Source organism: Calliphora vicina, chromosome 1, assembly GCF_958450345.1.
Source record: "Calliphora vicina chromosome 1, idCalVici1.1, whole genome shotgun sequence".
NCBI lineage: Eukaryota > Metazoa > Arthropoda > Insecta > Diptera > Calliphoridae > Calliphora > Calliphora vicina.
The window spans coordinates 146,341,283-146,353,418 of NC_088780.1; the positions used below are offsets into that span (position 1 = coordinate 146,341,283).

Genomic DNA, 12,136 nt, shown 5'->3' on the forward strand with positions numbered 1-12,136 from the left:
TGGATGTATGTACATATATAATAGAAATAAAAAATATGTACAAACAAATGAGACAAAGACACAAAACCTTTAAAGACAGTGAAGGCTATTATAGCACAAAAACCAGTCTTAAAGAGCAAGTTATTTAAAAATAAAATGCAGTCTGAACCGGTAGAGTTTGTGTTTTGAATAGAAAATATAAACATTTTAAAAACGGTTATTCAAGATTCAAATGCAAGTTTTTTTTTTGGTAAACAGTGGTTCTTAAAGAGAATAATTTAATACCAAAGAAATTAGTTCTAGCGGTAATTTGGCGGGAAGTCATAATTACATACAAAAAATAAATCATTGGCGTACAATTTTACATTTCACTCTTAATTTATAATTTTTAAATATGAATACATAGCGTGGGTTATAGGCCTGCTTATTCTAAAAAACCCGTTTTCAGTGATGTTCGTCAACTTATCCACCAGTAACTCAGTCAGTTTTTGTCCGATTTTAATTTTATAACTGGTTTGGAAAGAAAACTGATTTACGCTTTAAAATTAAGAACATTTTTGATGCATTTGTAAGATATAAGTATTGTTTTTGTTAAGAATATCTAAAAAACAAACCAAATTTATCAACTTTTTTGATTTTAGTAAAAACAATTAACAGTTAACTAAACAAATAAATATGTATTTACAAACTTTTTTCGAATTTTTTTTTAAATAAAATTAATAACTTTCTCTAATATAAACCGATTTTAACAAGTAATGTCTCTTTTTTTCTATAGAAAATTGTCATAAACCTGTGCAAAAACAAATAGGTTTTTATACCTAAAATACATAGATATTAAAATAACTTTTGATAAAAACTTATCTAATTTCTTGGAATATACATTTTATGAAAGCTTAATTCTTTCCATTCCAAAACTGAAATCAGTCAAAAATTGTGTGAGTTAGATATACTAAAGTACTACAACCTACCCGAAAACTTTTTTTTTAAATAACTCAAAATTTTGAGGGTGTATCAAAATCATTGAAAACGGTTTTCTATCTCCTCACCTAGGCCTACAAACATTCACTAGAACGCTTTTCAAGTTCTGACAAAATTGGTTTTTTGTAGCAGTTTGTTATTATTATTATTAAGATCATTGAGTTCCACTGCTGCTTACGTTTTAAATTCATTCCCTGAAACCACTGTGCATTAGTAGTGACTGCACATTATTGATTTTAAAATCTATATTACCCATTTGTTTTATGTTAAATAATAAATGCATAAATTAAAACATTCACAGATTTTTAGTGGCGTGCATGCATTAATGGATTTTCAAAAAGTTGATTGAACTTAAAATGATTTAAAAAATAATAAAACTAAACATTTTTCAGAAGTTCACTAACCACCAAAAAAACCTAACCAATTATACAAAAATAGTTTATCATTAAATATAAAAAAACTTACCATTTCTTTTATCAGCAATTCTCTGTTAGATAAAAAGTACTTCACCAACTCTAGTTCCACGTTGCAGCTTGTAACAAACTCAACGTATAAACAATTTGCGTATTTTTTTCTTATTTCGTTAATATTCGATTGGTATAATGTGGATATTTTTTATCATCACGCAAAAAAACGTTCTGCCAACATCACCACCAATGGAAGACTGATTGGTGACGATAGTTTTTTTCTTAGTGGCGATTGTTTGTGAATGTTATTCTAGTTTGTTTCTTTTAACTTGCAATTTATTGTTATTTAACTTTTACGTTTAAACCACAGAATATACAGAAGTGTCAAATTTGACGTTTAAAAAACGCCAAATCACATGTTAGGGCAGTTCTCATAAAAAGAGATAGCAATATATTTTGTACTACAATATCAGTGATGTGTTAAAGCAAAACGCTATATACAACACGAATTTGGTATACAAAGAAATGTGAACAAAACAAACAAATAAATTTGTAAGACAATTTTTTCGTAGTCTGTGGCACAAAATTTTTTAAAATGGAAAATTATAAAAATGTTTGTATTGTTTACGTGTAAATTTAAATGAAACAAAATTCTTGGTTGTTTTTTACATTTGCAAAATAAACTCCACATGTACAATGGCAATTAAAAGTGAAATATTACAAAAATAAATGATTGCATCAAACTAAATCGGAAAGAAATTGAATTATTGCGGCAGAAAATTAAGACTAAAACAAAATGAAAAGGGCAGTTACTAAAAATGAAACAAATATAGAACTATATTATTTTCTGTCTCGTGACGCCTCTGTATACTTTGTGGTTTAAACGATTAATTAGCAATGTAATAAAATTAATAAAAACGAAAATAAACAAAATTACCAAGAATGAAGGAAAAAAACAAAACGAAAATTAAGAGAATTCAAATATGACGTTTAAAGAGCGAAATAGAAAAAGAACAGCTGTAAGAAAAGGGATGCCAATAATGGGTTTGCAAATTTTTTTTAAAAGAATTTTAATTTTTTGCATCCAGCGATTCATGACAATTATTGAATAATGAAGTAAACATACGATTTTCTGAATTTGGTTCTATGCTTCAATCCAGCATTAATTAATTAATGCTATGTTAAATAATTAATTAACAATTTTTTGGGAACAAATCAAGATCCCCGCAACAGTTTATATTTTTATAATTTTTTTTCTGTTACTATTCATATTTTCTGTATTGCCGGCCTTCGGCCAATCGAAGGGACTTCAAACTCTGGGGTGTATCGATCACCGCCTTCGCTAAAATCACTTTTTCTGTATATCAAAATTTTCTGAAATACTGTCATATAAATTCAAAAAGGAATTTTTGGTTCACAATATTAATAAACAGTTCCATATTATATATCATATTAAAGGTATTTTGAAGCACTATTCAATGATACTCATAATGATCAGATTATTTACCAAATACATGAGAAATTTACTATTATATATACTGACTTTAAATGCCTATAACTCGTAAACTAAAAGAGAGCAGGCAAAAATGTTAACATTTTTGTACTTATAATTATGAGAGCTATAAACACCAAAACAAAATATTAAAATGCAAGCTGTTTCGATGATCTTGATTTATGCCAAATTTTTATATATTTATCATCGTTTTCTATGTGCGTAAAGCAAAATGAAAAAATAAGTATTTGCCGAGATAAAAGTACTTTTTTAAGGTCTTACAGGTCTTGTGATAAATTGGACTTGGCGCTTATGCTCATCACTTCAAAAAACGAGATAACCTGAATTTTTTTCTTTGTATTCAATGTATTTTTACTCATTGTACATTACTGCATTAAAATCTAAATTAAAATATAAAATATAAAAAATCATATGTTTATAATTCATGAATTGAAAATTTATTTATTTTTCATCTAGTTATCAATTTATAATTATAAAATTATTTTTTAAATATATAACATTTTTTTAGGAAATTTTACCTGCAATTTAAATATTTACTGTGCCCAAAAAAAATTCAAAAAGATATCAAAATGAAATAAATATTTATATCATTTAACCCTTTCGCTACATTGTATCCATATGGATACATTTTAGATTTTTGCACATAACTTCGACAATTATGAATATTTTTAAAAAATAGTCTTTGAGTCTATTTTTGGAATATATTTAGAGATGTTTACAATTTATTTTATTGAATTATCGCTATTCGTGTTCGATTGATAGCAATTTGAAAATGTGTGAAAATAGATTTTTGAATCCAACATTTTTTTTTTAAAAAAGTGCCTTCGATTTTTTGCATATAAAATTTGTAAAAACTATAATTTTGTAATAGAAATTATTTAGAATGCTTAGAAACATATTAGGGAAATATAAAAATAAAAAATATTTAAAAAAAAATCATTGGGCGCTTCAGGATAAGCTTCCAGGACTAAAAATTTAATTTGGTATAACGGATAAACCAGGACACGTAGGACCTTAATATTAATATCAGTCAATATTGATATCAATACCAACCATATGATAAACTTAAAACATCTATTAACACTTCCAGTTAAAATTTGTAGCGAAAGGGGGAACTAATACATAAAATTCGAAGTCAATATAATATAAAAAATTACATTTAATTAAACATTTTTTAAAAAAAAGTTTTATTTATGTAATATATTTTTTTCATAATGATAGGATAATTAACGTTCATAAATTCAAATATATATTTAATTGCTATTAAATTCACACCACTTTACAACACTAATTACATTATTGTTACTTTACAGCACTTTTTCTTGAGCTGTCATTTTTTGCGCTTTTTATTAGTTTTTGTTACGAAAAATTTGATAACGGTACCGGTTCCTTGTAAAAGTTCTAATGATAAATAGAAATTGTTTAAATACTATAAAATAAAGTGTACAGAGTGGAAAAAAGTGTTTTTAAAAGAAAAGTAATATAAAGTACATGTGCAACTATAATATACAAGTTTTCCACTGTCCTTAAACTATAAAAGTTAAATACAATTTTTAGTAAAGTGCACAAAAATAAATTAAATCAATTAATTTAACGTTAGTGTTATGTCTTCTTCAAATATCATACAAAGTAAGTAAATTTGTTGTTTGTTTAGTACAATTTTACATGAAGCTGGGTATATTGTTGGTTAAAAGTATAAGTTTTATTTTACACACACGATATTATCAATGGTAGGTGCACAACAATGTATATTCCTCGAAGACATATGAGGCACAACCAGATCGGCTTAAATTTACTACTCTGAACGTATGCAATTTTTTTTTTAATTTTTTGCTAATCTTTTCCGAAAAAGATTATATCTATCCTAATTGACGATCAAATATGTAATTATTTTAGGAAATATTTAAGAATTTTGTGATTTAGGGATGTAAATGAGTTCCGCTAGATCAAATCGTCAACGAACTTTTCACATTGTTGCTCATCTTAATAGATGAGCAACAATGTGAAAAGTGTGTACGATTTTCCTTCAGTTTATAGGTATAACCAAACCTTAATGGTCATTTATGTATAAATGGAAGCTACTAAATAAAATAATGAAATTAAAAACCTAAAATTGATCTGATCTAAAATCAGATTAAACAAAAATTACAATTTATTAAACAAATTTTCTATTTAGTGGCTCAGTTTTTGCCTTATGTGGCTACAATATATTTAGGCGTTTTATACATTTCATAGGCAAATTCCTCACGATGACTAGGATCAAATTCTAGACCCACATAATCGATTTCTAAATTAAATGGGCCATCCATACCATTTTTGGCAGCCACTGAAAAGCCAAAATGGGTAACACGATTTAGTTGTATTTCCTGTTGACGATCTTGTACACGTCCCTTGGATGAGTAGAAAAACTTTGAAAAAGGGATCTATAAATTAAAGGAATTTGAAATAAGTAATGTTTTTTTATATATTTTTTAATTTTAATGGCTACCTTTGCTATTTGCCAATGTGGTCCACCTCTTGTATACAGGGCATAATGATAAACATCATTCCACATTAAATCGAAATAGCCCTCACAATGTAAGTTAATTAAATAACTACGACCATCACCACGTATTTTTAACACCAACATATTGTATTGACTCCAGTCATAAGTAGCCTCACGTTTAAATGATTTCTGTGGGGTATAAAAACATGAATAAGAAAATATACATATTTAGAAAATTTTATTTGTAACTGTGCTGAATATTATATATTCTTCACTTAAGTATATCATGAATTCCATAAGACATCACAAACAAATTGGTCTTCCAATTTTGATCATATTTGTAAACACATAGGCTGACTTCATAAACTACATTGTGAATACCACTAATGTAGAGTACTTGGCCTGGTAATGTAGTACAAGAGCACAATATCAAAAAACTAAGAACAAAATACAAAAGAAATTGAAATGTTTGTCAATAAATAGTTTTTCTGCTTTTTTACCAGGCCAAGTACTCTACATTGTGAATACCGCTTATGCATTGCAGTGTTGCTTTGCAAACTGCGAGTTTTCTAATTCCGAAAACTCGTGGAGAAAAGTGTTGGAGTTAAAAATAAACAATATTAAAAATAGTAGGACTTCCCGTCACATACAAATTTTAACATGGTTGTTTAGTCAATTTAACACTTTTTAAGATTACATATTTAAAAAAATATTAAATTTTACAGGGAGAACATTTCCATATTAAAAATTGTATTTGAATCTAGAATGCAATTTTTGAATGATGTAATTGATGGAATTTATGATATAATAAAACAAACCTTTGTAAAAACAATTTAAAAAAATCAACTTTTTCGTAGCCTTATAGGTATCATAGCCATTTTTTAACAGATTTGGCTGATTTTCAATTGCAATAATTCATGATATGCAATTGAAAGATACTATGCCTATAACTTAGCTATGAACTTTGAAAATTTTCAAATATATTTTGGTTAAAAAAACTCAAAATTTGCTGTTTCTTTAAAATGAAAAGTTTACTTACCCTAACTCGTTTCGTACGAATATTTGCATAGCCTGTCCTCTTTATAATACCATCTTTAACATGTTCTGAATTGACCTCTCCATGAAAGAGACCAGCTCCCGAATTACTTAATTCCAATGCTGCCGTACTTTTTCCCTCATTATGATCCATGTCGGTGGTAACTATCCATTTATCTAGTGATGATTTCTCCTTAAAATTAAAAACTATATCAGTTTCACCCGGTCGATATACTAGAATTGGATCTGATTCTAATTTCTCTTTCATTTCTTCGCTCCACATATGAATTTCTTCTTTGAGTTCTCTCAAACCATCGAGTATCAACTTCTTCTTTGAAGGCACCGGCAAAGAAGTTTTGTAACCGGACTTTTTCTCACGTTCCCAAAATGTCTTACATACCGGTGTGGTGTGCACATAGGTGACAGGTATAATTAGACTGTTGAAAATATTTTCTTGCAGACAGATGGTTTTTATGGGCAGCCGTTTGAGCGGAGGGCATTTTCGTATTATTGTAAACATTTTAAAACGATTTTTTGTTAATAATTTTAATAAATTTCAATAGATTTGAAATCTACTCACATTTTATTTACAAATGCGTAACCACTCAACAGCTGGCAGAGAAATGGTGCCAGCTGTTTTTCTATATTCTTCTTTGTGTTAGATATTCGCCATAAAAACACAGCTGGAGGTTAAGATAGCTTTTTAAAACTTGGTATCACTTGGCAACCAAATGTAAACAATACCCCGAAATAGATGTCATCGATTGATTTCTGTAACCATACAGCTAAAAATTTATTATCTTTGACTAAATATTTGTTTACATTGGTTTGTCTTAACATAAAACAAAGACCAAAGTTCAGTAGTGAAGTTGCATAAAATGACGTACGACACAGTGGGAAAATGTACAGCACCGACTGGCACTAATGATTGGAATATTTTATATTGGATTTTGGGTACTATATGTATGCCTGTGGCCATACCTTTGGTGTTTTTCAATCTCTGGAGGAGGTCTTTGATAGCAAAGGAACGTAAACGTTTACCCGGTAAAGTGGTATTAATAACTGGCGCCAGTTCAGGCTTGGGAGAAGCTTTGGCTCATGCCTTCTACAAGGCAGGCTGTAAAGTCATATTAGCGGCACGTCGTGTGGAGGAATTGGAGAGAGTTAAAAAGGATTTATTGTCATTAGAAGTGGTTTGTGTTGGAAATTTTTAATTTAAAAATCATTCATTTCATAAAGTAAATTTTAGGTGGGTCCTGCTTATCCTCCAACGGTTTTACCCTTAGATTTAGCCGAATTAAATGCTATACCTGCCTTGGCTATAAAAGCAGTTAATATTTATAATGGCATTGATATACTCATTAATAATGGTGGCATAAGTGTTAGAGCAGATGCCTTAACGACTGCCTTAGATGTGGATTTAAAAGTAATGACGGTCAATTACTTTGGCTCTGTGGCCTTAACAAAAGCTATATTGCCTTCTATGGTTAAAAGACATAAGGGTCATATTTGTTTTGTTAGTTCGGTACAAGGCAAATTTGCCTTACCCTATAGATCGGCCTATTCAGCCTCTAAACACGCTATTCAAGCCTTTTCTGATTCCCTAAGAGCCGAAGTGGCCGGTAAGGGTTTAAGGGTTACATGCGTGAGTCCTGGTTACATTAAGACACAACTGTCGGTAAATGCCTTAACCTCTTCCGGCCAACAGCATGGCAGTAAGTAGAAACGGTTTTTTTCTTTTTACTTCAGTTCACTTGAACCTTTTAAAATAATGGCTGTTCTTTAATTAAAATAGAAATGGATGCCACTACTGCCCAAGGCATGTCAGCGGATGCCTGTGCAAAACGAATTTTGGAGGCTTTGTTGAACGAAGAAAACGATGTCTTGATATGTGATTTACAGGCTAGAGTTGGGTTTTGGTTACGTTTTGTATGTCCTCCTCTGTACTACTGGCTGATGGAAAAGAGAGCTCTTAAGTTACAAAATGAAAACTAGTGGTAATTGATATGAACAAGGTGTAACAACTAATCTTATATGCAAACTTTATTACAATAGTCATTTTGTTTTCTTTAAGAAAATTTCAGTCCTTAGAAATAATTAAAAACAAAAAAAAAAAAAATAGCGAAAAGGAAAGAAAAAAAATCTATGGAAAACTTTAAAACTAAATTCAAATTAAACAAAAATTTCCTTTCAATAATTAAATATAAACTAATAAAATGAAAAAAAATAACAAAAAATATACTTTCCTTAAAGAATTAAAAAAGGACAATCCCTTTAGGCGGGGTAAATGATTACTGATATTATCAAAGGATATTGGTAGTTAAAGCTTAGTAGCTTGAGCTAAGGCGTCTATAAAACGGAAGCTTTGTTTCATCGTTGTTTTTTTCACTTATACCGCTTCTTTTTACGTCTTGTTGGAGTTTTTGGGGGAGGTATTTTTTGCTAAAATTTTAAAAGTATTCTTATTAACTATATAGCTTAAGGCAGCTGCTACTGTGGTGGCACCTGTTAAATACCAAAGACCATGAAGAGCCACATGATCTGTAAAAAAGTAATAGTTTTCATGAAAATTAAATTTGAGTTTTTAGCAATAACAAACTTACCCATATATTGCCAAACAGGAGCACCTAAACTGATGCCAACAGTTGCTAATTGCACACCAGTATTAACTTTACTTATAAATGTCGGCTCTAATTGAGCAGTAACATGTGTGGCATCAAAATAACGAGAAAAGGTACGCTGTAAACAGAAAAGTTGAGCGTTTTGTTTTATATCTAATTAGGATTTACTAAGTATTGATATTAAGATACAACTTACTGGCGGTGGCAAACTAATATAACGTATAACGAAACCAGCAGCTATTAGGAACACATCACGAGACAGCACAACACCAGCTAACCACAATGGCAGTAGATCACAATAACCCATAGAAATTACCAAACAACCCATCAACACTTTATCGGCAGCCGGATCTAAAAATGAGCCAGCCTTGCTGGCTTGACTGGGCCATCTTCTGGCAATTTGCCCATCAAGCTGGAATCATAAAAATTAAGTTTTAAAAAAAAAATATGTAATCAAAAACGGGTTTCGTTAAATCTATAAAATAACAAAAATACTTACCAAATCTGTTATACCCGCTACCGCCAACAAACTCATGGCCATACCATAATGACCATCCACAATCACATAGCCAATATAAGGTGATAAAATCATACGACTCATGGTCAACAAATTGGGTATGGTCATAATATTTTCCTTTTCATAAACCTCTTCCATTTTCTCCCGCATCCGCTCTTGCACCTTGTGCTTGGCCTCACGGATATCTTCGACAATAACATTTTTACGTTCTATAAATGATACGCGTTTCTTATCGATGACTCCTTGTAAAATGTCACGGCCCTTTAGTGTTTTCATGTGCAGGGATTGTTTTTTGCTATCGGCATACATACGCAAAGTGGCCACATCCCAATTACGATATTGATTAATATCCAAGAATGATATGCGTATGAATCCAGTAGCAGCAGCATATCGATTTAGACAGTTGATCACAGAAGTGGAGGGAGGAAACGAGGAGGCTTTTGTACCGCCTACCAACTCTGTGAGACCCTTGCAGAGACCATTGTGGTGTCGGGAAACTTGGCGAAATATAGTGGCAGGTAACATTTTGTCAGTCTAATGAAAAATTCCAGTTGAGAAAGTGAATTCAAATTGTTTTTGTAGCTCAGAGATTAGATAATTTCCAGAAGTGTTAAAAAACCGGTTGGCGCTTTAATTAAACCTGAAAACAAATGTTTACTACTTTATAAATACGCAATTATGTATCTTAAGAAACCCATAACTATCTATACATTTAATAACATTTTGAACTTTCGATAACCTTGTTCCCCTTGTTATTTATAAGTTCTCGCCCTAGATATTCTAGAGTGATCGTTGATCGCTCCTTGTATCTAATTGTGGCTGCTTTTTTTATTACCATTTGTTTTAGTTTTTGTTTGTTAATGTTGTCGTTACTAAAATTTAGTTTATTTATTATTACAAGTCTAGTATTATTGATTGTTTTTTTTTATATTTTTAATACAATTTTCGATTTTCAACCAATTTTCCCGATTTCCTAAATTGGACGGCAACTGTCAAAATGTGTTTTTATTTTATTTCTGATTAGAACAGGGTTGCAGTGTGTTGTATACAATACGAACATTCGCAGTGATGTGTTTTTTAGTATTTACACTGAAAAAATAATAATGTTTGGTTTTGAATAAGTGTTATTAAAAATCAATGTTTGGTATAAAATATGAGTGGTCACAGATTGAGCTTGTTTTCCTTAAAATCGAAGTATTTACAAAGTTATTAACGATTTAAGATATTTGAGTTTTTCTTGTAAAAATAAATTTTTGGTATAAAATATGAGTGATCACAGATTAAGCTTGTTTTCCTTAAAATCACTCTATTTACAAAGTTATTAACGACTAGCTGACCCGGTGCGCTTCGCCACCCCAAGAAGAAAGAAATAGTACTATCAAGTCTCACTTTGTGAATCTAATTGAAAATGTCTAATTTCATATTTCTGGGTCCATTATTATAGAAAATGCAAAATGTGTTCCTAATTTAAAATTTTTAGGTTTATTATTATAAAATATTGAAAAAGTACCATTGCAATAAGGAAATAGTACCATTGATTACAACTTTTAAATTCGCCTTCACTAAACCATAACCCGTCAAGTTTGAATTTTAGATTTGTATATCATTTCCTATATTATCAACTAATTTTGTTTCTATAATACATAATATTTAATAAATTATCACAAAATTTAAATTCTTCGATTTTTTGGAAACTCTAGGTCCATTATTATAGGAAATTCAAAAAAGTACCCATGAGAATAAAGAAAAAGTACCACGAAGTATGCTCTTGAATTTTCACTCACTTGGGACCATATACGCCTAATTTCATATTTCTAGGTCCATTATATTATAGAAAATTCAAAAAGTACCATTAGAATATAGAAAAAGTACCAAAAAGCAACCACTTGTAGTTTCCCACTCACTCGGTTCCATATAAGCTTTATTTCATGTTTCCAGGTTCATTGGTGAAGAAATTACAAAAAGACCATTCGAATAAAGAAAAAGTACCAAAAAGTCTCCCCCTAGAATTCTCACTCACTTAGGACCATATATGTTTAATTTCATGTTTCTAAGTCCATTGTTATAGAAATTTCAAAAAAGTACCATTAGAAGAACTAAAAAGTATAGTTCAGTTCACACATTTTGGTACCTAAATCTTATCCCCTATTCCTAACACTAACTTCAGCTAACTTTATAATGTTTATAAGTGTTATAATTAAAATATTAAAAAAGTACCATTAGGAAAAAAGTACCAATTTCCCTTTTCCTCCTTGAACACCCCTAAAGCTTGAAATTTAAAAATACTCCATTTTGCCAAAATTGTTTATGCTACAGACATGTCTCAAACGATTGAAATCTGTGTTAATGTGCCCAAGAAAAAATATGTTTTAAAAAAAGTACCAAAATGTTTACCCGGATTTGGCCCAATATACACCTATTTTATTCACTCGAGTTCCAAATAACACCCTGTTAGTTAATTTTTGTATGAATCCAGGAACCAATGTTAAAAAATTATCAAAATTGGATTAATAATTTCAAATAAAATGTATTTTCCCGATTTTATCCCCTTTTTGGTACCTTTTCTATCCTCATTGCGGTGGTAAAATTTTATTCAAATAA

At 29.9% G+C, this 12,136-nt stretch overlaps 3 protein-coding genes across 3 annotated transcripts; 1 reads left to right on the forward strand and 2 right to left on the reverse strand.

Moving 5' to 3' along the window:
• Nucleotides 1-4,990: 4,990 nt before the first annotated feature.
• On the reverse strand, nucleotides 4,991-7,015 carry CIA30 (complex I intermediate-associated protein 30). Its single transcript, XM_065516073.1, has 3 exons — nucleotides 6,402-7,015; nucleotides 5,366-5,551; nucleotides 4,991-5,300 (listed from the first exon to the last, which is right to left on the reverse strand). The coding sequence occupies exons 1-3, from the start codon at nucleotides 6,915-6,917 to the stop codon at nucleotides 5,070-5,072; spliced, it is 933 nt and encodes a 310-aa protein (XP_065372145.1). The 5' UTR covers nucleotides 6,918-7,015; the 3' UTR covers nucleotides 4,991-5,069.
• A 109-nt stretch (nucleotides 7,016-7,124) lies between these two features.
• On the forward strand, nucleotides 7,125-8,634 carry LOC135964025 (dehydrogenase/reductase SDR family protein 7-like). The gene is made up of 3 exons (XM_065516072.1): nucleotides 7,125-7,590; nucleotides 7,647-8,112; nucleotides 8,193-8,634. The coding sequence occupies exons 1-3, from the start codon at nucleotides 7,276-7,278 to the stop codon at nucleotides 8,390-8,392; spliced, it is 981 nt and encodes a 326-aa protein (XP_065372144.1). The 5' UTR covers nucleotides 7,125-7,275; the 3' UTR covers nucleotides 8,393-8,634.
• CLS (cardiolipin synthase) lies at nucleotides 8,399-10,513 on the reverse strand. Its single transcript, XM_065516071.1, has 5 exons — nucleotides 10,371-10,513; nucleotides 9,518-10,175; nucleotides 9,215-9,430; nucleotides 9,001-9,136; nucleotides 8,399-8,938 (listed from the first exon to the last, which is right to left on the reverse strand). The coding sequence occupies exons 2-5, from the start codon at nucleotides 10,058-10,060 to the stop codon at nucleotides 8,802-8,804; spliced, it is 1,032 nt and encodes a 343-aa protein (XP_065372143.1). The 5' UTR covers nucleotides 10,061-10,175; nucleotides 10,371-10,513; the 3' UTR covers nucleotides 8,399-8,801.
• Nucleotides 10,514-12,136: the final 1,623 nt, after the last annotated feature.